General features: G+C 46.9%; 1 protein-coding gene across 1 annotated transcript; it reads right to left on the minus strand.

Moving 5' to 3' along the window:
• Positions 1–8524: 8524 nt before the first annotated feature.
• On the minus strand, positions 8525–26020 carry SCIMP (SLP adaptor and CSK interacting membrane protein). The gene is made up of 5 exons (XM_016200922.2): positions 25832–26020; positions 15599–15722; positions 13461–13524; positions 10742–10815; positions 8525–8730 (listed from the first exon to the last, which is right to left on the minus strand). The coding sequence occupies exons 1-5, from the start codon at positions 26018–26020 to the stop codon at positions 8525–8527; spliced, it is 657 nt and encodes a 218-aa protein (XP_016056408.2).
• Between the last annotated feature and the right edge of the window lie 1158 nt (positions 26021–27178).

The following is a 27178-nucleotide window of genomic DNA, read 5'->3' on the forward strand; positions in this document are numbered from 1 at the left end:
GCCTACAGGCAGAACTGTTGCTATTCTGGGTAGAAGGGGTGAAGGAAAAGAGCAGGCATTAAGGATGACATCCAAGTTTCTAACCTGAGCAACTGCCTAAGTTGGGTAGTTGGACTGAAAGAGTAGGGGTGAGGGAGAGGCAGTGGTATGTCAGACTTGACATACTTGTGGGTTATCCAGGAGGAAATACACAGGAAGCTGATGGATCAATGGGTCAGGAACCCAGGAGGGAAATCTAGAAATGGAGACAGATTTTGGAATCATCAGCAAACCAGCAGTGTCCTAATGCAGAAAAGTGACACCAGTGATTACAGCTTGGAGACAGCTTAGAGTCCTGAACAGAAAACAGGCTGTGGAAGCAAGCTGAACTCAGTTAAAATCCTGCCTTCTTAATCTCCCTCAACCCTCATTTCCCCAAATGTAAAACAGAAATACAAAAGTGTTATTGTAAATATTAAAAAAAAACACCCAATACACAGAAAGCCACACACTACAGTGTAACCTCTTAAGAATGTAAGTTCAGTGGGGAGAGGGGGGAGGTCTTTGTTTTGTTCAGTGTTGGAACAGTACCTGGGTGCCTAATAAAAAAATTGTTAGCTATATGAATAGTATGTTAGCTCCCTTCCCTCTTTGCCTTGAAAAATAATCCTTGAAATTCTTTTCTCCCTTGGCTTCCATAATGCATGATACTCCAACCACTCTACTTTTTTTTTTTTTTTTTTTTACTGTCTTTACCCTTCAGCTTTCTCCTATTACATGTTGGTGTTACTAAGGCTGAACTCCGAGTTCTCTCTTTCTACTATCTGTATCTCAATGGCCATATCACATCTGGCTTCAATGATCACCTTTGTCCAGAATGAATCATAAATTTAAAACTCTCGTTTAGTCTATATTCACACTGCATCTCCAGTCCAGTGTCTTACTGACAGTCATGAAGAATCTTGTATCAGGGAGACAATGAATTAGGGGGAATGAGGTATCTGGAAATTTTATACTGAGTCTTAAAGGAGTGAATTGCTACTCACCTCCTGCTAATAGCACCATGCAGGCATGTGGGCCCCATTGGGCCACATCTTCTGATTTTTCAAGAGATAACAGAAAATCCAGATTTTTGTGTGTAAGTGGATATTGAAGAATTTTCCTGATTTAAAGTTTTGGCCACTAATTCAAATTTAAAAAACAAACAGCATTAGCCATGAAAATGTATCTACCATCTGATCTGACCAGGGGCCATCGTTTTTCAATCTCTGACACACAAATACTTCCCACTATTGCAGGTCCACCTCAGTTAGTACCTTCTAACCATTTCAATACTTTCAGATTTATCCATTAGGTGATGCTAAACAACTATAAAGTCCCTGCCTAGAGAGGAGCCTGGAAGTCACACACACACCTGAAACAAGGTAATAAGTGCTTACGAATTAGACACTAAATAAGCTAAAAAAATAAAATAAAATAAAATAAAATAAATGAAAAGCTTAAAAGATGGAAGTAGGGAGGTGGCAATCCTGAAGGCTTCCCAAAAAAAATAACTTTTGAGGCTACTTCTAAAAGGATATGCAGGCCTTTCTAAAGAAGAGATCAGCCTAAATCCCTCCCCCCTCTGAACCTCAAAAGTGTGAATATTTTAGATCAAATATTAGAACATGTCTGAACCACAGAGTCCGTTCCTGTAGTTCAGTTTAGTCTCCCCAACGGGGCTGTCCGCTACCTCTGGAGCACAGAAACCAGATCTCGGAGGTTAAGTTACACCTACAAGCGCGACTGCCGCAGCTCCGGGCAAGGAATAGGGTCAGTTTAGGCCTGGGGGTTGACCTGGGGTCTGGGGAAGACGCAGCCTGCGAGACCCACAGGGGGAACTGGAACACACTAGAGTAGGGGGCGCAGCACCTGAGACCCAGAAAAGGGCCAGGGCATAGAAGGCCCAGCCCCACGCATCAAACACCTACAGCCCGGCCTGGAGGTCCCAGCCTCTCCCCACACGGAGAAAAGAGGGGTCCGCCTCCAGCCTGCGAAGATCTGCTCTCCACCCCACCTCCCGGTGGGACTCAGGCGCAGGGGCCCCCAGCTCTGCGAGCGCAGCGGGGTCTCACCTCCAGGCCACCCCCAGCCTCCGCTCCCCTGGGACCCGTCCACCGCGCAGCCCCTGCTCCCCCCTCGGGCGGACCAACACCTTGGGCCCCGCGCCCTCGCCAGCGGCCACTTCCGGCGTGCTCCCCAAGTAGGCGGTCGCCGGCCCCCCGCTGCTCCCACCAGCTCGCGCGCTCCCCTAGCCCGCCTCCCGCAGGCTCAGGCGTCTCCTCCGCGCAGACTCGGCCGAGGGGTCCCGCGCTGGGTCTCGCGGGAGCGGCCTCCAGAGGGTCCCGCACGCGCAGGTCGGTGCCCCCGCTGGCGCGCGCTACGTGCGCGAGGTTAGCACCGAGCTGTAGAGTCCTCCGGGGCTCCTAGACTTGCCCACGGCCGGCTTGGGCGGACCACCCCATCGGTTCATTTTACATTTTGTTCTGCCTTTTAAATCTCTTTCTTTCCCCCCTGCATTCCTCTGTGGTCTCATACGGAGATAAGCAAGTATATGGGAAGTCTGAAGTAAGAAAGTCAGACGTTAGCTGACCCACCACTTAGGAGCTGTGTGACTTTGGGCAAGTTACTTAACCTCTCTGAGTCCCATTTAATGGGTTGTCCTCCTTTTCCTCACTGATTTTAAGTGCTGTCTTTATCAGTAACTAAATTTACATATGTGCTTGGTTATGTATTTTGAGTATGTTTCTGTTCACTTACCTATTTATTTACTTATTGGGCTGACATTGGTTAATAAAATTATATAGGTTTCAGGTGTACAATTCTATAACACATCATCTGTATATTGTATTGTGTGTTCACCACCCCAAGTCAAGTCTCCTTCTGTCACCACTTATCCCTCCTTTACCCTCTTCTACCTCCCCAACCCCCTTCACACTTGGCTCTTGCAAGAGCCCAAACTAAGACATCTCTTGTTTGAACAGACAGCAATCTCATTTCCTGCAGAATTCTCCCATCCTCACTCTCACCCAGCTCACTCTCTTGTTGACTGTTGATTGGCCCAGGGTGGGAATGGCCCCAAACTGAGCTAGTTATACTTCATTCGCTCAGTTGATTGACCTAATGTGTTCACTTATCTGTCTCTTCTTTGATAGTAGAGTGTTATAATTCCTGTGAGCTTTTAAATATAGTATGTTTTAAAATCTGGTAGGACTAGACCTCTCTCCATTTACTCATATTTTTTTCAGAAAAATTGTAACGGTGAATGTTTTTATTTCTTATTTTACTTTAAAATAACAAAATAAAGGTTTCTTTTTTTTTTTAGTTTTAGTTTTGTTTTAAGAAACAAGATCTGCTTAAACCAGAAGAATGAAAATGGAGTTTCAGGGAAAGACAGTAGCTACATTTTTGTTGAGAAATATAAAGTTATGTTAAGAGTGGTTTATTTTGGCCCTGGCTGGGTAGCTCAGTTGGTTAGAGTGTCATCCCCATACATCAAGGTTGTGATCCCCGGTCAGGGCACATACAAGAAACAATCAATAATGAATGCATACGCCCAGCTAAACTTGGCTCAGTGGTTGAGCATTGACCTAGGATCCAGGCGATCAGGGTTCGATTCCTGGTCAGGGCACATGCCTGGGTTGCAGGCTGCAGCCAATCAATGACTCTCATCATTTATGTTTCTATCTCTCTCTCCCTCTCCTTTCCTCTCTCTGAAATCAATAAAGACATATTAAAAAAAAAAAAAAGATTTAGATTAAAAAAAATAATAATAGTGAATGCATAAATAAGTGGACAACAAATCCATGTTTCTCTCTCTCTCTCTCAAATAAATAAAAAAAAACTAAAAAGAAAAGAGTTGTTTATTTTGGCTTTTTAGTTGTTGGTGGTTTTTTTGTTGTTGTTTTTTAGAACACAGAACTTTTTTTTCTGATCTCTTCTGGGCTTAATATGCTGCCCTGTCAGAAAAGTGAATTCATTACATGAGTCATTTGTTCTATAAATATGCATGGAGTGCCCGCTCGCAGCCAGGCATTGGTGATGCAATGGGTGTTGAACAAAACCCAAGGTCCTTTAATGGGACTTGTGGAGGAGGTATTTAAACAATTCCATGAATAACTATGAAACAATAACTGGTGACTGATCTGTAGGAGAGCACACTAAGAGCTTCCGAGAGATTTGACCTACACAGGAGGGTCTGTGATGGCTTTCTGGAATCAGACTCTCCTTGAAGAGTTAGGCAGACAAAGGACAATGAAGTAGTAGAAACCCACTCACACTTGAGCATAGCTAGTCTCATGTAACAGGGAAGTTGGGGGTAGACTGGCTTCAGGCAAGGCCAGAATTCAGGGATCTAAACACGGTTGTCAGGACTCCTGTCTTTCTCTCTGTCTCTTAGTCTTGCTTTTCCCTGTGTTGACTTGACAGATATTTTTCCCCACATGGAGATATGTTTCAGTGCCCTGGATTACCAAAAAAGAGCATCTATAGGGCTCTGCTTGGTTCTGCCTGGATCCCATGTCCAACTCCAGTGGATGAGGTACTTTGATTAGCCAGTTTCAATTACATGTTGGGATGTGGAAAGGGAGCCATGTCACTACAAGGCCCATGAGGTGGTGGAAAGAAAAAGACAAATTTTTTTGTCTTGTTTTTATTTTCATCAGAAAAACGAGACAGCTCTTTGAACAGGCAAAGGAGCAGACGTCTACTGTGGGAGGCTATAGGGGGAGGGAATTCCTGGCAGCAGGAACCACATGTGCGAGGTCCTGGGGCAGCTGGCAGACTAGCGTAGGTGGTCGACAGGAACCGCACAGGGTGGCATGAGGTGAGCTTGGAAAGATTGGGCCGCACCACAGAACATTTGGAAAGCCGTATGTAGGCTTTTCCGCTTTATCCCAAGGACAACAGAGACCTATTAGGGGTTAAATGGGGCTGGGTACCTGGGTGTGAGGAGGGGGAGACATCGTCCCACTGCAATTGCACAAGGGACCTCAAGCCAGAGCTGCCCAGCCCAGGCCCCGGGGAATTCCTGGGCACAGAAACCGTGAGAGATAATGAAATGATTGCTGTTGTTTTAAGCCAGTAAATGGGTTAAGTAGCAACAGATAACAAGAACACGAAGCATCTGTCACTATTATGTATCAGTTTTCTCTGCCACATTCTCATTTGTCAGTGGCTTTGCTTGTGATTCCAGCAGTTTCCCCCATCACTTCTATGTACTCTGTGGAAACCCTTCATCTTTTGTTGGAAGATTTGCAGTTTTACTTTGAAATGAATTTTCGTTGCCCAGTATTTTTATTTTATTATACAACGTTTGCATCACCCAGGGACAAGATGCTAACTAGAGAGGAGGGGAGAGACAGGAACATTAAACGGGGAGGGATTTTTGCAAAGGGACTAGCTGGAAGTTGACGGGTGAATATTTTCATGTTTTGATGAATTTTCCCTATCCAGACTCAGAAATGTGGTGACTTAGATAATGGGTATTTGAAAAATGAGGACTCCAGGAGCCGTGTTTAGGATAGGGCTGCTTCATTGGTGATAAAGGATGAGGCAACTTGATTTCCTTCATAGTCAGAGCAATGATTTCTGGTTGCCTTTGAAAGCATCTTAATTATCTGTGGCCTCTTTGTTATAGTTACTAATGTTCCAGAATCACAGAGATAAAAGGCACTCTGAAGATCATAACCTTCTATCTTTTTTTTAACACAAGCAGCCTTCCTTCTTTCCTTCCGCCTTCTCTCCTTCCCTCCCCACCTCCCTTCCACAATATTGGACTACCATATGTGTTAGGCATTGAGGATGCAAAACTGAAGGGGAAAAAAGGCATTAAAAAAGGCTATGAATGCGTTTTTCTTATTAGCAAACATTTATTGAGCAGTTACTATGCATTGCTATTTTTTTCTGCATGCAATATTAAAAATCTCTCACCATGTAAATTAGAGACCAAGCAGAGTCAAGAAAAGAGGAGAAAAAGTAAAAGATATTTACGTGAACAAAATAATCTATTAACTTGTTTTAACCATTGGTTTTGCTGTATGATCTGAGAGATGTTAACAAATTTACCTGAATTATTTTAAGAATATCCTCCAGTGTCCATGAAAATTACAGGGGTAACAAAGAGATCTACATTGGTTGTATTATTTCTAGAAAGGCCTTTAAATAATTGACTCAATTTTGGGGGGCTGGAATTACAGAATATCTCCAAACAAAATATGGGCAAAATTTGTTAACAGCAAAGGGCATTCCCCCCATAATGTGTGGACTTCTTAATGCACCATTAGATGGCAGTGGTTTGCAGCCTGTGGTGACTGACCAATAAGACATTTGAAATACACACACCTTTACTTTTTAGACACTAGAAAAATAAGCTGACTAGTTATACAAGAATCACATGACTTTTGGCCATTCCTACCCTGTAAGCTAAAAGTCTACATCTGTGAAAAAATGTTTACGAAACAGAGTTAAATTTTAAAGCAAGTTGCATGACAATATTTATATTTTTCCCTTGCTGCCTTTCTCACTTCCCACCTTCTACAAATATTTACGGAGCACCCACCACGTGCCAACATGTGCTAAGAGCTGGAAATATGTAGAGAGCAAAGCAACAATAGTGCAGCCTGCATGGATCTTGTGGTTGGACTACAAGATGGACGTTGGTTCCACTTTCTCATCATAACAAAAAATACTACAAAGAACATCTTTATACATGTCCTTGAGTTTCTCTAGGGCAGCATGGTTCTCAAAGTGTGGTCTGGGCCATGAAATCGAAACTATGTTCATAATAATCTTAAGATGCCGTTTGTGCTTCTTCAAGCTACCTCTCTCCTGAATGTACAGTGGAACTTTCCAGAGGCCACATGGTGTTTACATTACAACAGATTGACTCCAGAAGCAGATGTGAGCATCTGGATGCCTTCGATTAAGTCATATTAAAGAGAGTCACAAAATCTTAACACAATGCCACTCTCCTTACTAATGTTTTTTTGCTTGAAAAAAGTTATTTTAGTAAAAACTTTACTTATATTAACATGATTTATTATTTTAAATTAACTAATAAGTATTTAAAACCTTTCTCAGTTTTAATTTCCAATAAGCTAAATATCAATAGCTATCTTCTGCCTAAACAAAACCTCTTTGGTGTCCTCAGTCATTTTTAAGAGGGTAATGGAGACCTCGTACCAACAAGTTCAAAAGCCACTGTTTGTTCTAGGGTATGTCTCTGAAGTGGGGCTGCTGGGTCATATAGCGTCCATGCTGTCAGTTTCACTAGATGCTGCCAAATTGCACTCCAAAGTGGCGAAAGCAAAACTTAAAAAAAAATAAAAAATCTGCATATAGTTTTTTTTCAGGCAAATCTCAAATTCAAAGAATTGCAGAATTATTACTAAACTAGCCCAGTGACACAACAGAGATTCGATCTATGAAATATTGATTCAATATTTTTTCTAAACAATGGTAAAAAATGCAGGGTAATATTGATTTTTAATGTATTCAGAGGCAGTTTTTTTTGGTTACTGAAAATAGCGTCGTAGAGTGCAACATTAAATGCATCGGAAAATTTATTTTTGTTTGGTGTGTCATGGGAGGTAGAGGTGTACGAGTTATGCAAATCAACTTTTTTTAGAAAAATAAAAATAACTTTTTTTTGTTTTTACCATCAGGGGAATTTCATTATTCTTAAATACTACCTTCTGCAATTTTTGTTAAAACCTAAGCGATGTTCCACTGACACCCAATTTGTAAAAAAATTAAATAAAATAAAAATTAAAAAAAAACTTAAAAAAATGCTATACTAGCTAATGTTAAAAAATAAAATTCTACTTGAATCGGCCCTTTAATCGCCTCTTTCTTTCCTGTCTCCCATGCCGTTCCCTGGGAAACCTACCTTCTCTGTAGCCCAATACACATTTTGCAAAACGACCCCGCTCGGGGTAACGTGGGTTCTTTGCTGAAGGGTTTGGCGCAACTGGGAAGCGCGGGAAAGAGGCGGGCCGAGTCTCTATGGTCAGCCTGGCCAGCGGCCTAGAGGGGCGCCGGGCTCGGCGGTGCGCGCAGGCGGGAGGGCGCTCCGAACGGAAGCGCCGCGGCCACCGCGGGGACGTGCGCGCCGGAGCATTCAGCCGCGACCGCCGCCCGACGGGCTACGGCGAGGCGGGCGGCGCGGGCCCACGGAGGGCCTTGCGGTGACGCTGGGGACGGGACCCCGGGGGGCTCTGCGCCAACGCCAAGCCCGAAGGTCGCTTAGAGCCGCGCGGAGAGGGGCAGGAAAGAGGGAAGAGAGCGCACTGCGGCTTCTCCCCGGGGGAGCCACGGCCCGCGGAAGCTCGCCCCGCGGAAGCGCACGGGCCCGACCGCCCTCGGTCCTCGGGGCCCCGCAGCCGGGCCCTTCTCTGGCTGCAGTCATTTGATCGCTAGCGCGTCGCCACCTAAGGTTCAGGCAGCGTTTATCGTACAGAGCGTGTAACCGGGACCGGACACAGAGGTTCAGCCGTTCTTGATGGTTTTATAAGATGTACGAAGCCTCTTCAACTTGCCAAAAAGAAGAAACGGTTGTTTCAAAATCACAGCTTGGCAGACCTGCAGGCATCTCAACGTCATCATAGTCACACTCAGGCTCGATGTAGCTGGGGATGGACACTGTCGTCATATATCTGTCTTTATTTACCAAGGAGTAGGTCGCTGGCGGCTCACTTGGGTTTTCCTGCGGGGCTAGAAAACAAACAGGTCCTTTGATTCAAAGCTCTTGTGTGTGGGTATAGTTTTGACCGAGTGGCTCAGCATGGTTTTGAAAAAAAAAGTACCTTTATTGATTCAGAGAGAGGGAGGGAGAGAGAGTTGACACATCAACAATGAGAGTCATCATTGATCGGCCACCTCCTGCACGCCTCCCACTGGGGAAGCCAGCCGGTTTTCATGGGTAATCTTTCCATTTCTTGGTGGGCCACATCCCCATTTTATAAAGGAAGCTGAAGCACAGCCACTGCACAGTCTCAGGATCACCCAGCTGAGTAAATGGCAAATACTGGCCAGACACCTTGACCGCCACATCCCCTGCGCCTAAGACTGCGCTGCAGTGGGAACCATGAAACAGAGACTTGGACCGGAAACTGACCAGAGCTAGCAGCCAACTGAGTAGTGTTGTGTCTACAGATACTAATTCTTGTAAGGAAGTGATACAACCGTATTTCCTTTTTGGCATCCCTCACAATGACTTACACTGTTTTCCAGAACTGTGGCTAATTGCTCATGTATGAAGCTCTCTGCTAAGGAAGAAGGGAAGGGTGGTGTTTTCAAGAGGTAGAATTAGTGGAGCATGGCTACACAGCAAAAGGACTGAAGTGGCTACAGGAAGGCTAACAAAACAGCTCAGTTCCACCTTTCACGGGGACTGGAACCGCCTGTCCCACAATCTCATCTTTTCCTTTTTTTTTTTTTTAATATATCTTTATTGATTTCAGAGAGGAAAGGAGAGGGAGAGAGAGAGCTAGAAACATCAATGATGAGAGAGTCATTGATCGAGCCCACAACCCGGGCATGTGCCCTGACTGGGAATCGAACCCTGATCGCCTGGATCCTAGGTCGACGCCTAACTGCTGAGCCACGCCCGGCTGGGCTCATCTTTTCCTAAGAGAACCTGAAAAACTGCCACCATTTCTTTTTCTGCAGAGCTCTGCAGTTACACAGATCCGAGTTCGTGTGCAGCCTCCAGCAGTAACTAGCTGTGTGACCATGAGTAAGTCACTTTTAAATGAGATAATGCCTGTAAACGGCCTAGCATGGGGCCTCACACACAGTGCATGTTACATGTTAGCTACTAGTATTATTTACCCGTTTAAGCAAAACATTTTTATTATCTACTAAGCTCCAGACACTGTTCTGAGTGGTGAGCAAGACAAGAAAGGTTCCTGTTTCCTGGAGTTTATAGTCTAGTAGAGGAGAATGATAAATAAACAAATAATCAATAATGAAATAAGATAATTTTGGTGATTCCTGTAAGTTTTATACAGAAAATTAGCAGGATTACTTTTGACAGGGTGGCTAGGAATGGCCTTTTTGAGCTGGTGACATGTGAACTGACACTTGAAGGGTGAGGCAAAGCTGGCTATGGAAAGGGCTTCAGGAACATTCTAGTCAGGGGAAGCAGACTGTTTTTCTGATAGAAATGTGAGAGGCCCAGTGGCAACCCCAGGTGCCTTGTTACTCACGTTCCAAGCTGGGATTTGAATATGAATTTATAAATTGAGTATTGGGAGCACTGGTACTTCTAACCCTTTTTAAAACAGGTTGCTGCCACCTGCACATCCTAGACTGAATGTTTATGTCCCACAAAAATTGTATGTTGAAGCCTTAATCCCCAGTGTGGTGTATTTAGAGATGGGGCCTGTAAGGAAGTAATTATTGTTAAATAAGGTCGTTAGGCTAGCATCCTGGTCTGCTAGGATTAGTGCCCTTATAAAAAGAGACACCGGAAAGCTCTCCTGACCTTGGGAGCAAGAAGGCAGCCATCTGCAGGCCGCGGGGAAGACAGTCCTCACCAGAAACCAAATCAGCTGGTACCTTGATCTTGGATTTCTAGCCTCTGGAACTGTGAGAAAATAAACTGTTGTTTAAGTGACTCTGTCTATAGTATGTTGTTATGGGCAGCCTGAGCCAACTAAGACACCTAGATAAGTTTGTTATCCTACCCTGAATGAGACTGTTGTTAGCAAAATATACTTACAGGCATCTTGCTGAGAAAGGAAATCCCTGGGTGGCAGAGGGGGTGATTGGACCTGCAAGTCATTGAGAACATTCCTGGAGAGAAAGAAAAAGGAGTTGGTGTTTGGTTTGACCATGCCGGCTGTCAGTGGACTTACAGGAAAAAGGCTGACAGGGTTGAACATCCAAATCTTGGTTCCTGAAACCTTGGAAGCATCCCTTCCCCTTTCTAAGTCTTGCACCCCATGTGTAACCAGCACTCTAAAGAAACCCCTTCCTCCAGCCCAGAGAGCAGCTGGATTTGAGGGAAGGGAGTTGAACACTGTAACTTAGAGCATGGAGCACCCTTTCCTGGGCTCACCTGAGCTGGTGAAGAGGGGCAGGTAAGCGCCAGCTGTATTTTGATTTGCAAAACAGCTGTACTTCTAAAGCTCACTGTACACATGCCACGTGACAGCAGTTCCGCTACTGGATATATACCCTGCTGAGATGCCTGCATATGCCCATCCAAAGACATGTACTAGAACGTTCACAGCAGCACTGATTGTAACATCCCCAAACTGGACACGCCCCAAATGCCCACCAGCAGTAGGACGGATAAATTCACCCTCCCACAGTGGAATACTCCAGAGCAGTGAGAATGGACAGTGTATAGCCCCACACAGTGAATCTCACAAAAATGTTGAGCAAAAGAAGCCAGACACCAAATAATACATACTGTGTAATTCCATTTATATAAAGCATAAAAACAAGAAAATGGGACCTATACTATTTCAGATAGTGGTTATCCTTAGGGTGGAGTGGCCGGAAGGGAATACAAGATGTTGAGGTGCTGGTAATTTTGTTTTGTTTTTTTTAATCTGGGTGCCAGCTACCTGGATCTGTTCAGTTTGTGGAAGTTTATTGAGTTGTGCTCTTACCATTCACACTTTTCTGTACTCAAATTATAATTCACTAAGAAGTTTCAACAAAAAGACTCCAAGCAAGCCTCCTTACCTAGACCCCCGTTCCTCTCTATGCACTCTGATTTTCAAACTGGTACTAGATTCTTCTGAGGCAAGTTTTGGTCCCCTCTATGTGTTAATTCCCTTCGGAATGCATGAGAAATTTTAGATTGTCTGGGCGAGTAGAGAGGGAGACGTGGCAAGAGCTCCATCAGTGGCCTTTTTTCCCACCCCTCTATGGCTCTTCCTAGGAGAGGAGGGAAATTTATCTGACTCCTAAATTTGGGGAAAGTCCAGCTGCTCCCACTTTCTCCCCCAGAGCAGGCCTGAGTGCAGAAAACATATATCCTGCTCTGGTCTTTGCCGTTCAGAGAAAGGGGCTGCGGTGCAGGGGAGACCTGAGATTCTCCAGAGCTTCCTGTGCACCATGCGGCAATGTTCTCCTGGTTTTGAATTAGAAAACACATTTGCCCATGAAGAAGAGACATGTTTTGGTTACCTAACTGCATAATACATTTGTTTTACCCCTCGGTGGATCAGAATTGGTAGGGAAGAGGCCTGTTATTTGCTAGATCCCTTGAGCCCTAACAAAATTCATTTCAGAAAAGCACAGATTTTATTCCAGGTGGTGTGTACATTCCAAAGAAAGGGCTGGCCCCTGGCCAGCTCCTGGGAGATAACCTCTAAGCTCCTGAAATGTCCTGCTTGATAGGAGAGACTTTGTGTACTTGGGGCCTTGGGCCAGCCAGATAGTTTATGCTAACAAGGTGGCTGATGGTGAATGCCTGCTGTGTTTGCCCTGGGCCTCGGGTCATGCTGTATCAGCTTGGCTTCTGGAGGGGCTGGAGACTGAGTAGCTAAAGCAGTCATGAGGGCGCTCCATGCCTGTGAGGCTGATGCCCAATAAAAACCCTAGAAATCAGGCTCCGGTGAGCTTCTCTGGTTGGCAGTGCTTCACAGTGGCTGTCACAGTTCATTGCTGGGAGGAAAAAGCACTGTCCACCTGTTTTTACTGGGAGAGGACAACTGGAAGCTTGCACCTGGTCTCTCCTGGACTCAACTCTATGTGCCTTTTTTCCTTTGCTGATTTTGTGGCCAGGGGCGGGGGGGCATTTTTAATCCTCACTCGAGGATGTTTTTATTGATTTTTATTTTAGAGAGAGAGAAGGCCAGAGGGAGATGCGAGAGAAACATCAATCAGTTGCCTCCTGTACGCACCCCGACTGGGGACTGAACCTGCAACCTAGGTATGTGCCCTGACCGGGAATTGAACCCACCACCTTTGGGTGCACAGGATGACACTCCAACCAACTGAGCCACCCGGCCGGGCTTCCTTTGCTGATTTTAATCTGTAGCCTCTCACTGTAATAGCCCTTAACCATAAATGTAACAACTTTTCTGGGTCCTGTGAGTCCTTCTAGCAAATCATCCAGCCTACAGGCGGTCCTGGGGACCCCCACCGCAGATAGCAATCATAAAGCCCCAAAGATATCACGAAATACAAAAGTAAAGTGGGTGGCATATTTTTGTTCAGCACAATAGCTTTTAAAGGACTATACTCGGAAACCACCTCAAGAAAAGAAGGGCAGCACACACCCTGAATGGTGGACCCAGAACACAGAGCCCGACCCGGTGACCTCTATCAAAGTAGGTGACATGAGGGAGGAGTTGGAGAGCAGAGAGACAGATGGTGCCCTGCAGCCTGGGGCCCTGGGACCTCTGCCCTTAGGGCGGGGAGAATGGCCCAGCGTGGGAGGGAGCGGGCGGTTCTCAAAAAGCAGGGTATCCCCCACTTACTCATACATTATTTCTTCATCTTTATGCATTTGTTTCTTGTGCCTAACGATTTCAAATTTCTTGCCTGAGGAAAAAACAAACAAACAAACAAACACATTCACTTAGGAAGAATTAGCAAAAGTTGTGATTTTAGAGTTTAAAAATCCTCAGAAACCAGGTGAGTTCAGGGCATTTGGAAGAACCACCGAGAAGAAACAGATTTAGGGACACAGAACCCAAAATTGGCAGAGCTGGCATTTAACCCGGGCTGGCTGAGTCTTTCGCTAGTCCAGTGACGGCAGGAGCACGTGGGCTGTGTTCGGGTCCCCCTCGCCTGGCACCACGCCTGGCACGTAGCTGGTGTTCAGAAATATCAGTCAAATGAACAAACAAAAGTGCAGCTGGGAGGAAATGAGATAAAAAGTGGGAAGAGCAGTTTGTACACTGTGACATGCTGGGCACAGAAGTTATTGGTTATAAACTGCTTTCTAATAAGAGCGGGTCAAGATAAAAGAATAGGTACAGTGTTTGTTCAGGCTGATATTTACGTCTGTATCTGAGAGCGAGACATTTTAAGAAGGCAAATGGATAAAGGCCGATAGGAGCCAGAATATACATTTTGTATTAAGAAAACCACCATCAAGTGGTAGAAAGGAAAGAATATTAAATAGGGAGCTCAGTGGACCTGACTTCTCCCAGCTCTGCCACCACCCCTACAAGACCTCAACCAAGGCTTCACCTCCGGCTGAATCTTAATTTTCTCATCTTTAAAAAAGATTGAGAAAAATGACAAAAAGATTTCACTTCTTGTGCGGCCCTGACATTCCAGCACTGGGTTAAGCAGGATTCTGTTCAGGTGCAGCAGGAGGCCAGCGCCTTGATCCTGGAGGGACGCCCACCCAGGGAGCTCCAGGGGAAAGTGGCGGTGCCTCTCTGTAGCCCAGGTGGACCCCAGGTTTAGGGCATTATGTAAAGGGTCACGATCTCAAAAATACACACACCACCAAATCAGGGATTTCATGTTCCTGGAGATGAATATCAAAATGGAAAACTCACTTGTACTGAATCTAAAGTCAGTGTTAATCTCCAGGTAGCTGCTTATTTATGTTGGAGGATGCCAAGAACCTCTGGCCAAGGTGGATAATACCAGAATTCAGAGTATGATCTTTTTTTTTTTTTTTTTTAAATATTTCTTTATTCATTTCAGAGAGAGGATAGGAGAGGGAGAGAGAGCGATAGAAACATCAATGATGAGAGAGTCATTGATCGGCTGCCTCCTGCACACCCCCGACTGGGGATGGAGCCCACAACCTGGGCATGCGCCCTGACCGGGAATCGAACCCCAATCGCCTGGATCCCAGGTCGATGCTCAACCGCGGAGCCACGCCCGGCTGGGCCAGAGTATGATCTTGAAGGAGGCAATCATGGCAGACAAACAGGTCGATCATAAATTGAGTCTATTTTCTGCCCTGGCTGGTTTGGCTCAGTGGTTAGAGCATGGGCCCGTGGACTGAAAGGTCTTGGGTTTGATTTTGGTCAAGGGCACATATCTCGGTTGTGGGCTTGATCCCCGGCCCCGGTTGGGGTGTTTGCAGGAGGCAACCAAGCGATGTGTCTCTCTCACATCGATGTTTCTCTCTCTCCCCCTTCCACTCTCTCTGAAAAGCAATGGAAAAAATATCCTCACATGAGGATTTGAAAAAAAAGAAAGTCTATTTTCCATGCCTTGAGACAATTTTTAAAAACCACTTACTGAGGTATGATTGGCGTAGTAAAAGCTGTACACATTTAAGTCATACAACTTGATGGGTTTGGAATCAAGAGCATTTTTGACATTACACAGACTGGTGCTCTATTTCAAGTCTCAGAGAGGAGATGTTGTGATCAGCAGCCCCAGTAAAGACAGAAAGCCCTGGAGCACAGTGAGCCTTGGAGCAGATCCTGCCTCACCCAGGCCCTTAGGACTGGAAGAGTTCTTGGACATTAGTTAACCTCTGTTCACTGTGCAGATGGGGAAACTGAGGCCCAGGGAAACAAGTTAGTGGCAGGGCTCGAACTGAAACCCAGAATGCGTGATGCTTAATCCAAAGCTCAGCCCACACAGGAACCCTAATGCACTTGTAAGCACCCTCCACCCGCCCAGGTGAGAAGGCTATTACCTTGTCTGAGCAGCTGCCTACAGACGCAGAACAGGATGAGACCCAGGACCACAGACACTATGATGATGGCCACAGCTAGGACGATCCAGAAATTGTTCCTCCACCAATCCATCGAAGTGAATTCCTGAGGAGAATGGAGACGGAGGCGTGAGGCATGAGTGAAAGCCATCCTGGGGGCGGCGGCAGTTCCCTACCACGTTGTGCGAGGACACATCTGCTTGGGGATCAGGCGGGCGCTGGTTCCCGGTCAAACTCTGCCGCCTAGCAGCTGGGAGACCTCGGGCAAGTCACTTAACCTCTGAGCCTCCGTGTCCCTGTCTGCAATAAGGGAGGGATACCGCCTATGACTTCACAGGGATGTGTGAGGGTTGGCATAGGAGATGGACTGGCTCTAGAAAATGGAAGACGTAATTACTGTCAAACATGCAGTAGGAGGGGGACATGCCCTCTAAAGCAACAACTGACCATAGTTGTTTTTATGTCAAACAAGCAACATAGGCTTCATTCCTAATGTGGAGATAGAATTTTGAGAGTTTTGGAGGGTAGGGGATGGGGAGTGACCAGTGCCTCTGTAGGACAGGTATGTCTAATATTCGCTCTTAAATTATTATAACCTTCTGTTTCTATGAAATCTTCAATTAAATTGCACAACAGAAATGTCTATGAACAGAACCAAGAGAAAAAATGCCATGTGTGCAGTGGTTTTCCAAGCCAGGGGAGACACGGGGCAAGCAGAGAGTACAGCAGCTGCCAGGCTCCAAGTGACATGGGAGCAGGCTGTGGGAACAGCCTCCAGGGGTTCAGGGCCGTCCTGGGGAGGGGCTGGGCTTCCCTCACCCGTGGAATGGGCACCCTGCCAGCTCATTTGGATATTGAAGTAGAAACGATCCTTGAGGCCTGGGAGAGATCCTGGAATATCCTGGTTACGTGAGAATCAGCTTCCTGTGTCACCATCTAGCCAATGGGAACTCACCATGGGCTGAGGTAGTGCCATTTCTGATTCATGCTTTTGAGTAATATTAAGTGTCAACAGGGACTGAGGCAGGTGGCAGAGGAACTGGGCAGAATTAGGCTGCTGCTAAGCCATTCTGGCTACGAAGACCTTCTAAACTTGGCTTACGATTTAAAAATGTGCATTACTGGCACAGCGTCTTCATTGATTAAGTTGGTATATTACAATTTGGATTTTCAGTTCTAAATTTTGTTTCTTTAATGAAGGTTTGGCTTAATCAAATATAATGCTTTGTCTATTAATAAAGTTATGTGTGGCAAAATCTACCATGCTATGGTCATCATTGGGCAGCCTCCTTTTTTGCTCAACATGGTTTTTGTCACTTATCCATGTTGGTGAATGTGCTGGGCATTTACTCTTAAAAGAGCAAACTGTCAGCGACCAGGGAGCAGGGATATCTCGTCCCCCAGACAGGCACCAGGCAGAGGCTCGTTGTAGATCACCCTTCAGGATGCTCAGAAGAAAGTCACAGAGGAAGAAGAACAAAGGGACACAGAAGCCATGGAGACTAGAAACTTGGCTTTCAGTGGGGGCTGTGAAGGTGGGTTTTGCAGGGCCCAGTGAGGTCGACGGGCACTGGACTTAAGAAGCCACCACATAGCAAAGGGTGGCCTCTTTGTTCAACAAACCTAAATTGTAATCTCACTTTTTTAAAAAATGCCCTTTTAATTTCTACTTTAAACAACTTTTTTTTAAAAAAAAAATCTCATCTTCTTAGCTCTGGGGAACCTGATAGATAGATAGATGATAGATAGATAGATGATAGATAGATAGATAGATAGATAGATAGATAGATAGATAGATAGATAGATAGATAGATGATAGATAGATGGAAGGACAGATAGATAAATATAATTTCTTCTCTCCAGTTTCTCTTTCTCTTTTCGCACATTCAAATGTGTGTCTCTTTGTCTAATTTTCCTCTCCTATTTTCTGTCTCTTTGTCTTTTTGTCTTGCTCTTGAAGGATTTCTCCACAAAGCGACATGAACATCCCCTTTAGAGCTATAGAAGCAAAGAGCAGGACACGAGAGTTGAAAGTCGTTGCATCCGAGGGGCATGAGCGGGTGGAAGGGGGGAAGTGGGAAGACAGGGGGCTGCAGCTTTCCACTATAAACCCTCGGGATTACTCGATTGTTTTCACTATTTGCTTTAGTCTGATAAAACTGAAAAAAGAGTCAACCAACCGCATAGCATAACTTCCATGAAAAGCCACAGCTCAGATTTCAAGTTCAAAGAAATTACGTCAGAAAGTGAAACGAAGGGTCGCTTTTCAGAACTAGGCAGAGCGGTAAACGTTCTGCAGTTTTGTTCTTACAGATCGCGTGGATTTGATTTTCTATCGGATGTTTCGTTTCGAGTATGTTCAGTGCACCGAGCGGTCCACAAGTGCTTTCTCATCACTCCCCCGTCTCAGCCTCACCTCCACACTCCTTCCCACCACACCAGAGCTGAAACTGAGGTGCAGTGACCTGCCCAAGGTCACCCGGGTATTACAGAGCCTTCCTTTGTTCATATTAGTCATGATGCTCCCAAGTCACCAAAGAAAAACCAAAAGGGATTCAGGATCTTACCTTAAAAGGAGCTTCGCTGTGGTACTGATACGTGGTGTGAGAAGCGTAGGGATTCCCAGAATGAATGCTCGGGGCCCACATTCAGAATAAGCGCCCCAAGTTCCCCGCATTCTAAGACCAGAGAAACAGTCCTTTTCCCCACGGACCGCTGAGAAATGCATTTCAACAGAGCCGACCAGAGCTTGTCTTCGAGGGAGAGTGCAGCTGAGAGAGGGGAGGCCCAAAGAGAATCACATCCCATTCCCAGTAGGATGTCCTCTGGGCCACAAGGATAGTTTAACGGCCAGGGTGCCACCAGAGAGGAGGGAGGAGCTCTGGGCAGTGATGCTGGGGGTCCGGGCTGTGGGCAGCGTGCGTTGGCTGCATGATCAAGGTCAGGCCCTGCAAAGGTGTGTAAGCCAGATCCCATCCGGGTCAGCAGGCCAGGAGCAGCCGAGACTGTGGGGTGCAAGGTGGCTGAGAGCCACTGATTAAATTAACCTGGGCTGGGGCCTGGCCATTGAGATTTTGTTTGTTTTAATGAAATCCTCCAATTGATTCTAATAAGAGGCCAAGGTTGAGAACCAGTAATACACATGTTATCAATCTTTATAATAACCTTGTCATATAATGGGGGGGCTATGATTACCCTCATTTTACAGATGAAGAGATAGAACTCAGACAGATTAAGCAATCTGCTAAAGGCAACATAGCTAGCGACTGACTAACCTAAGAAGGCAGATTGGCCTTGTCTGATGTCAAAGTTCACTCTCTCTTTACTCTGCCAGGCTGACACCAAGCTGCTAAAAGATCTTTTTTATTATAAAACTGAAAGCAGAACCCTCATTCAAGAACTTCCAATGTTGGCAAGACCTCAGCTTTTAGCTCTGGCTTGTCTCACAGAATGAGAACCTCAACTTGAAAATGCACTTTACAAAATTAACATGCATCGTGTGCTAACTTACCACGAGTTCTAAGTATTCTACACACGCCATTTCATTTAACCCTCACAAAGGTTCTATAAGGCAGATCATAATAATGATCCCATTTTACAGAAAAGAGAATAGACACTTACAAGAGCTCAAAAACTTACCCAAGGTTGCAGAGCTAGCAAGTAGAAAAATCAAAACCAAATCCAGGTCTTTTTGACTCTAGGGCCCTAGGTGGTGACCATCAAGCCAAAGCCTTGGGAGAAGTGTTAAAATGCAGACACCAAGGTCCTACTTCCTTACTCGACTCCAGTTCTGATCTGTGGGTCTGGTGTGGGACTCAGGCATCAGCATTTATAATAAGCACTCCCGGTGGTTCTCAGCCTCAGAGGAACATTGCATCAGGCCAGCGGGCAGAGTCCCCAGCTGGGGCAGGTGAGGAAATGGGAGGATCCTTTCCCACAACGGTCAGAAGCAGTAGCAGGAGCAGCAGCAGCTGGGTGGAGTGAAAGGCACTAAAAAAAAGACTCCTTGAACCCCAATAGGTTTCCTGTCTGCTTGTCACACGGTGCCTGGAATTTCATCATTATCAAGTCACTTCTCTCCAGAGCGAAGTTCCGTGCTCCCTCCTCTCCCCACTTCCCCTCATTTGCCTGGGTGTGCCAGACTCTGAAGAAGAGAAACTTATTTTTACTAGGGTGTGAATGACTTTGTTGGGTTCCTTCCCTAGGGCATTGGCAGTTGCAGGGGCCTCCTAGAATTTTATCCAAAGTCCTTGGAATAGGGTCATAACTGAGTATGATATGGGAATGAAGACCCCGTTGTCCAGGCATCCCCCTCCCTGCTTGTCACCCCTCCCTGCTTCACAGATGCTCCCTGCTCAGCAGCTCAGTGCTCCTGTGCTCTCTGCCTTTCTCGACCATCCTGCCCTCAGGACAGACTGAATCTCACTCCCTCTGAGATCCCCGTGACTGGTAAGAGCTTCAAGGGAGCTCTGAGTGATGAAAGCCCAGAAGGCAAGAGAAGCCTAAATTTCAATAAAGGAGGAAGCTGAGGTTGAGAAAAGGTTGTGTGTTTAAAATACAAGAGACTTGCCCAGCCCGGCGTGGCTCGACGGTTGAGCATCGACCAAGGATCCAGGAGATCAGGGTTCAATTCCCGGTCAGGGCACATGCCCGGGTTGCAGGCTTGATCCCCAGTGTGGGGTGTGCAGGAGGCGGCCGATCAATGACTCTCATCATTGATGTTTCTATCTCTCTCTCCCTCTCCCTTCCTCTAACAATATATTTTAAAAAAGAAAAAAAAAAAGAAAGAAATACAAGAGACTTCAGTGTTTATACACTGTGAAAGCACCGGGAGAGGGAACAAGGGCGAAGTGCAGGGATAGAAGAGAGAAGGAGTGAGATCGAGGAGCAGAGGAGACACCTCGCAGGCCCAGGCGGGGGAAGGAGATTTGAAAAGGGAGCCGGGATCGGGAGAGGGGGTGCTGCTGGAGGCAACCAACCTGGGCATGGGGGCAGAAGCCGACACCCGGCACCCCAGAGCTCCCATTCTCTCTGAAGCGGGAGGCAAAGCCCCTGGGCAGGGTGCCGGGTGGGGAGGGGTGCGAAGCAGGCACACGCCCTCCCCCGGTACGTTATGATTAATACACAAAAGGCATTTTTTCCTCCAATGAGCCCACATACTCTTACTGCCTCTCTGTCTCTTGGTTTATTTGTTCACTGTCTGACTCCCACACTGGCCTCTAAACCCTGTGAGAGCAAGGACCTTGCCTCTCCCTTTATTACTGTTTCCAGAGCCTAGAACACCGCCTGAAACCCAGGGGGCACTCCATAAGCATCTGTGACTATACGAATGAACGATGCCCCCCACATTGGTGAATCTCCCCTGTAACAATAGAGGGTAGTAGGCACTTTGGATCCAAGGTCTGAAATTCAGGCGCTAGGCATTCTAATTCCAAAGCCACCTCACCTGGACACACGGCCTTAGGCAGGCTCCCTGCCCTCCACCTGCCCTCTGCTGCTGGCACTGAGCAGCTGACGGGGAAGCGCAGGCTGAGCAAGCTTCGGAGGGTGGAGAAGCTTGCTCAGGCCTGCGCTTCCCCGTCAGCTGCTCAGTGCCAGCAGCAGAGGGCAGGTGGAGGGCCTCCAGGGAGCCTTCTGCAATTCTGAGTGATGTCAGCGTGGGAGAGCAGTGCAAAGCAACAGCCACCCCAGCCCCAAATCTCACTTCCCCAAAAGGCTTTTCTGGGGAGTCAGCAGCAGGGATCACACTCACTATCCATCACTAGGAATAGCACTTGCTTTTTTATTTTTTATTTTTTTAAACCAAGATCCTTAGAATAAGAAATACAGCTTACCATGTGACAGCTGCTCGAATATTCACATACAGGAAACAAATTTCATAAAAAGTCTTATGACACGTGATGCCCTCCAACATTTTCTCACCTATTCCAGCTGATTTCGTGAAAGAAAAAAAATACTGAGTGTAAGCCCCCCAATTTATTTCACTACCCATTAATGGTCATGTCCTGTATGTTGAAAAACTCAAGATTGTCTCATGAAGCATAAATGATCTGAAGTAGCCATGAGTCCCAAAAGGTGTGGGTAGAATGCGTGCGTAGGGGAATTAAAGTTTCAGAAAGTTGGGGTTGGAGGGGTCTCAAAAAAGTGTCTGTAGAAGGAGGCAGACTTGCAAACAGCTCAGCAGGAAGCTGGGGAGATCTGAATTCTAATCCAGCACCCTGCTTTCAAGGACTGCGTGGCCTTGGACACAAATCTCCTTAGCTGAAGCCTGTGTTGCCCAAAACAGCAGCCCCCGGCCCATGAGGCGATTCTACTGAGCACTTGCTGGGCTAGGTGGCAAGCTGGAGCTGAGATGTAAGTGTGAAACGCACACTAGATTTCAAAGGGTGTGGAAAGAAGAATGTAAAAAAATCTCATTAATAAATGCTTACTTGGATTACATATTGAAATAATATTTTAAATGTATTGGGTTAAGTAAAATGTATTATTAAAATTTTCTCTTTTTAGTGCCCCCTCCATTGAAACCCTGCACCACCACCCACACTCTTTTTTTTTTTTTTAATTCTCATCTGAGGATATTTTTTCCATTGCTCTTCAGAGAGAGTGTAAGTGGGGGAGAGAGGGAGAGGGAGAGACACAGCCTGCAACCGAGGTACATGCCCTTGGCCAGAATGGAACCAGGGACCCTCCAGTCCACTGAGCCAAGCCGGCCAGGGCTCATACTGTTATTCTTAATATCAACCACGCTGCACTTACTCAAAGAGTGTGAAACTGAAAAAACAGAAGGGAATTCAACCGGAGAATGGATAAACAGGCCGGTGGACTCAGACAATGAAACGCCACCTAGAAATTCTTAAAGATGAATTCCCGATACACACAGTGTGGTTGAGTCCTGGAAACACTAAGTGAAAGACGCCAGATGTACAAAAGCACAATCTGTGTGCTTCCCTTTATGGGACGTTCAAGGCGGCCTAAACCGCTTGACGGCGATAGAAAGCAGAATAGTGGTTGTAATGGGGAAGGAAAGGCTCTGATTGGAAGGGGCCGCAAAGGGACTTTCTGGGGTGATGGGAATATTTTACATCTTGTTTTGGGCGGTGGTTACAGAGGATGTACAATTGTCAAATGTACTGAGCTGTACACTTAAGACCTGTGCATTTTATTTATATCTCGTTTAAAAAAAAAAAGTAAAAAATAGAATGGGCTGCCTTTAAAGTGCTGGGCTGATAGGAACTGGAGAAGATTGAATTGCTCTGGGCACTGGGGGGGGGAGGTTGGAGTTCTGGGGAGGAGGGGAGGAAAGGGAGCCAGATGGTGGCTCGAAGGTGGGAGAAGCGACGGGGCAGGTGCTGTGGGATGGAGTGGCCACGATATTTCAAGAACAAGGAAGGATGTTACTGGACTTGCTGCTTTCGAAACCTCTCCGGTGGCCCCCCACCCAGTCTTGAATGAAGTCGATTGCGTGTGCCAGTGCTTTGGTGAGCTGCTTTGTTTTGGGTGTAGGAAACCAGGAAAGGGGCTGAGTTTCACCCCTGGTGGGTGCAGCATGGGCAGAGGCTCACCCACAGGGCTCAGAATCACGGGAAAGGGGGGCCTCCTGGGGACCCCGCATAAGTCTCAGGAAGGGCTTTGGACTCTCAACTGGAGAGTCTGAGCTGCTCTCAGCTTAGATTACAAGGCCCGGGAGACCGGAGATAGCATTTCAGCTGACGCTTGCAAGTCGGCCTGAGCGTGTCTCGCCTGAATTCACCTGTAGTGCCCAGGCTGTCGCTGCCAGTGCTCGGTGAGGGCACATTCCCACCTGGCCTTCCGGCTGACGCCAGCACCAGCACCGGCCACGCAGATGGCTGCTGGCAACCGAGAAGCCACGTGCGCCTGGGAAAAGGCAGGGAAGTGTAAGGAAAGGAGCCCAGCCTGTCTCCACCATTGTCCATCTCTGTGAAAGGCTGGATGCGGGTCCTGCAGAGCTCAGGAGAGGGGGGTCTGAACGTGCCCTTTTGGGCCACGCGGAGCCAAGCTGATCGCGGCCTTAGGTGCGATCGCTTATCACGCCACTTCTCCCAGATTAAACTTGTCGGATTTGTTTCATTATAGGACCCGACTGTTCGGACATGCTCAACCATTACAGTTTATTGTTCCCCTGACATATTTGTCCGCCCACAGTTAGAAACTACATCTATTTGCCAGCAAAAATGAAAATAATAATAAAACCCTATTGTGGCTAGGTGGTGGTGAAAAGGATCCTCCCACCTGGCCATTAGCTGTACACATTGATTTAAAAATTTTTTGAGCCCAGCCAGGCGTAGCTCGGCGGTTGAGCATCGACCTAGGATCTAGGAGATCGGGGTTCGATTCCCAGTCAGGGCACATGCCCGGGCTGCGGGCTCGATCTCCAATGACTCTCTCATCATTGATGTCTCTGTCTCTCTCTTCCCTCTCTTTTCCTCTCTCTGAAGTCAATAAAGATATATTTAAAAAAATTTTTTTTGGAAACAAATGGTAACACATTTAAAAAATGGTCCTACCCTATGATTCCATAATATCATTTCTAGAGATCTACCCTAAGAAGCGATCCAGAGGAAGTAAGAGCTAAGTGCATAAGTATGTGCACCACCCAGCAGCCAAACACTGGGGGGGGGCTGGGGAAGAAAACTGCAGAAGGGCCCCTGATGGGGTCGGAAGAAAATGAAAATAATAAGGGACAGGAAGGGACAGGAAGAAAAGCTCGGGAGAGGCCTAGTGGAAAGAGCAGAACACATGTGTCTGCCCCGCAGCCACATCAGCACGTGCCGTCACCTGAGTGTGTGGCTGGGGACAACGGGGAGGAGACACGGAAAAATGATCGTGATTTTTCACTGTGTGAGGGTAGGATCCTTCTGTCTTTCTGTATCAGCTGGCCTTGCTGTGAAGCATAAAAGAAACACATTTTCAAAAAATGTAGGTATCACGTCTTAAAAGAGCTTCTGCTCCCTGATCCCAAACAGGCGGCTGTTGCAGTGTCTCTGAGACGCTGGTGGCGTGTGTCGCCCTCAGCAAAGCCTTCGGAGTGGCAGATTATTCAGGCCTCCTGGCGTGTTTACCCCAGGCTTTCTACAGCCCAGAAGTCCTTCCTTGGGTTCAAACAAACTGTCTCCTGCTATTGCTAACCTTTCTTATTTGTTCGGTTCTAAGGATATGGGGGAAACCAAAACCTGCCCCTCGGTGGCCCCCTGGCAATAATGCTGGCATCGCAGGGGGTGGAGGGGACAGAGATGCTTGGGCCCTGATCCCAGCGGTGAAGCCTGTATGTCTATTTCTAGAATGTATGTCCCTCAAAATAAAACGATGATAACTTTTCAAAATCTATACCTAGGGAAAAAAGATTCGAAGGCAAAAGCCAAACCCTCTTCCTGGGTGGTTGTGAGATGGTGGAATTCGAGGTCATTGTTTCCCTATCTTTCTTTGGTTTTCCAATTTTCAGAAGGGAGAAAAAAAGATCCTAAAAAAAGATGAAAAAAATCTCCCAGGCCTTGTCTTCTCCAGGCTCAGTATTTACACTTTCGATGCCCCCTCAGAGGTGGGTGCGTGCAAAGGGGCAGGAAAGGGAGTGGCTTTTGGGACAAGTGATGTGTGAGAAGGTGGAAGGGGAAGCGAAAGGGCCAAACCCGGGTCTCCTCCACGGTAATTTTCCAGAGGGGAAGAGCAGATGACGAAACGGGGATCTGACCTGACCCCAACCCAACACACCTTGATCCTGAGGCCCCTGGAAGACAGGATCCCTTATAAATCAGTCCCAAAATGCCAGAGACACAATCACAAGCATGCTTAGGCTGGTGGTGATCTGGGGTTTCCATCCAATGGCTCCAAGACGTAGCCTAAAGTTCACATAGTCAATGCCTCCACCCCATCCCGCCTCTAGCACAGACCCTCTAGGGTCGTCAGTTACCAAAACTCGTCATCAGTGTCCAGAGTGATAACAACCCCTTTGCAGCACACACCTCTCATTCTGTCACTGTCATTTCAACCTGAGACACAGGCTTCTTTGTCTCCCCAACACACACATGAGTAAATGGAGGCCAGTGATTCTGAGGTCACCCAGCCAGTGGCCACTGTGGATTCTTCAAGACCAGTGTTTCTCCAACCCCACCCAGTGGTCATACCAAGGCTCCAGCTCCAGCTCCAGCCCCAGCCCCAGCCCAGAAAGTCACTCACACTGACACAGGCCCAGATGCTTACCTGGGCTGCAAACATGTCCAGATGTGAACGGCTGAGGAGACAGCAATGTCCTGAGTGTCGTGGCTCTGGCACAGCTGATGAGATGCGTTCCTCTCCCACAGGCCTCCCACCCACCCCAGAGCAGCAAGTAACAGCCTGAGAACACTTCCCCTTTCTACTTAAGCCCTCGGGGAGAGGCTCAGGCTCCATCACCCACACTCAAGTTCTCCTTCCAAGGAATCTGACTCCAAGGCTTTCCAGGGAACCAAATCTTCTTGCTGCTCCTGTGCTCCCACAGGGCCCACGAGAGGCCCATCCTAGTGGGGAGGGCCCAGGCCCTGGGTGGAGACCCTGCAGTGTGTATGTGGGGTGGGGTGGGAGGGTGTCCCCACAGCCAAGCCTACTCTGAGCATTCCCAGAGCTCCAACGGAGTAAGAGGACTCTGACTCCTACCCAGAGACAGACCTGGGTAAGACACCAGCTCACATGTGACCAACACCCCATCCCACAAGGGGAGCAGCTTTCGCAAACCCCAGGGAACCCTGGAACTGCTGATCCAGCCTCTGCTGAGAGAGGAGAGGGAAAGACTCCTGTTTCTAGTTATGTTACAGGCTGCAGCAAGAAACTTTGACTGAACTGGGTTTTTCCCCACCACTCTGCAAGGCAGAGTTCCCAGTAAGGCTCACAGCCTCAAAATGGGGGCCAATCAACCAGAATGAAACCAATCGACCATTTTATTGAACTGACCACTCTGATGGAAATGAGGTCATGTCAGTAAAAATAGCCTCATAGTGTGCATTGGGTGTGCCCGGAGTTGGCAAGTTATTATTCTCAGTAATAATGATGATACCCTGGGATGCCTGGTAAATGTTTAACAACGGGCTCTTGGGAAACAAAATGATTCCTGCCCTGGCTGGTGTGGCACAGTTGGTTAGAGCATCGTTCCATACACTGAAAGGTTGCAGGTTTGATTCCTGGTCAGGGCACATTGGTTGCAGGTTCAATTCCAGGCCCTAACCGAGGCACATGCAGGAAGCAACTGATCGATGTTTCTCTTCCTCTCCCTCCCTCCCCCCCTTCTCTAAAAATCAATGAACATGTCCTCAGGTGAAGATAAAAAAAAAAAAAAAAAAAGACTCCTGATTTGTAGTGTTTGCTAAGTTCCATGATGTAACTACCCCCACCATGGCCAATTTGAAGCTACCAGCAGGACGTTGCTGAACTTGTCATTGGGAGGAGATTAACACAATGGGCAGCACACCACAGAACGGGTAAATCCCGTAACTGAGCGCCTGCTGGGGACCAGGGCCTGAAACCAGGGTTTTTCATTCCTTTGCTTACCTGGAAGATTATCATCCCCATTGTACA

The sequence above is a fragment of the Miniopterus natalensis genome, chromosome 17 (assembly GCF_054644295.1).
Source record: "Miniopterus natalensis isolate mMinNat1 chromosome 17, mMinNat1.hap1, whole genome shotgun sequence".
In the NCBI taxonomy this organism is placed as follows: domain Eukaryota; kingdom Metazoa; phylum Chordata; class Mammalia; order Chiroptera; family Miniopteridae; genus Miniopterus; species Miniopterus natalensis.

What these genes read in the sequence shown, in the direction of transcription:
- SCIMP (XM_016200922.2), bottom strand. Translation starts at nt 26,020, where the DNA reads ATGGAGCCTGAGCCTCTCCCCGAGGGCTTAAGTAGAAAGGGGAAGTGT. An exon ending in TGGACATGTTTGCAGCCCAG is followed by an intron (nt 15,723 to 25,831) that starts GTAAGCATCTGG and finishes CATTCTCCTCAG; the next exon opens with GAATTCACTTCGATGGATTG. An exon ending in TAGGCAGCTGCTCAGACAAG is followed by an intron (nt 13,525 to 15,598) that starts GTAATAGCCTTC and finishes TTTTTTCCTCAG; the next exon opens with GCAAGAAATTTGAAATCGTT.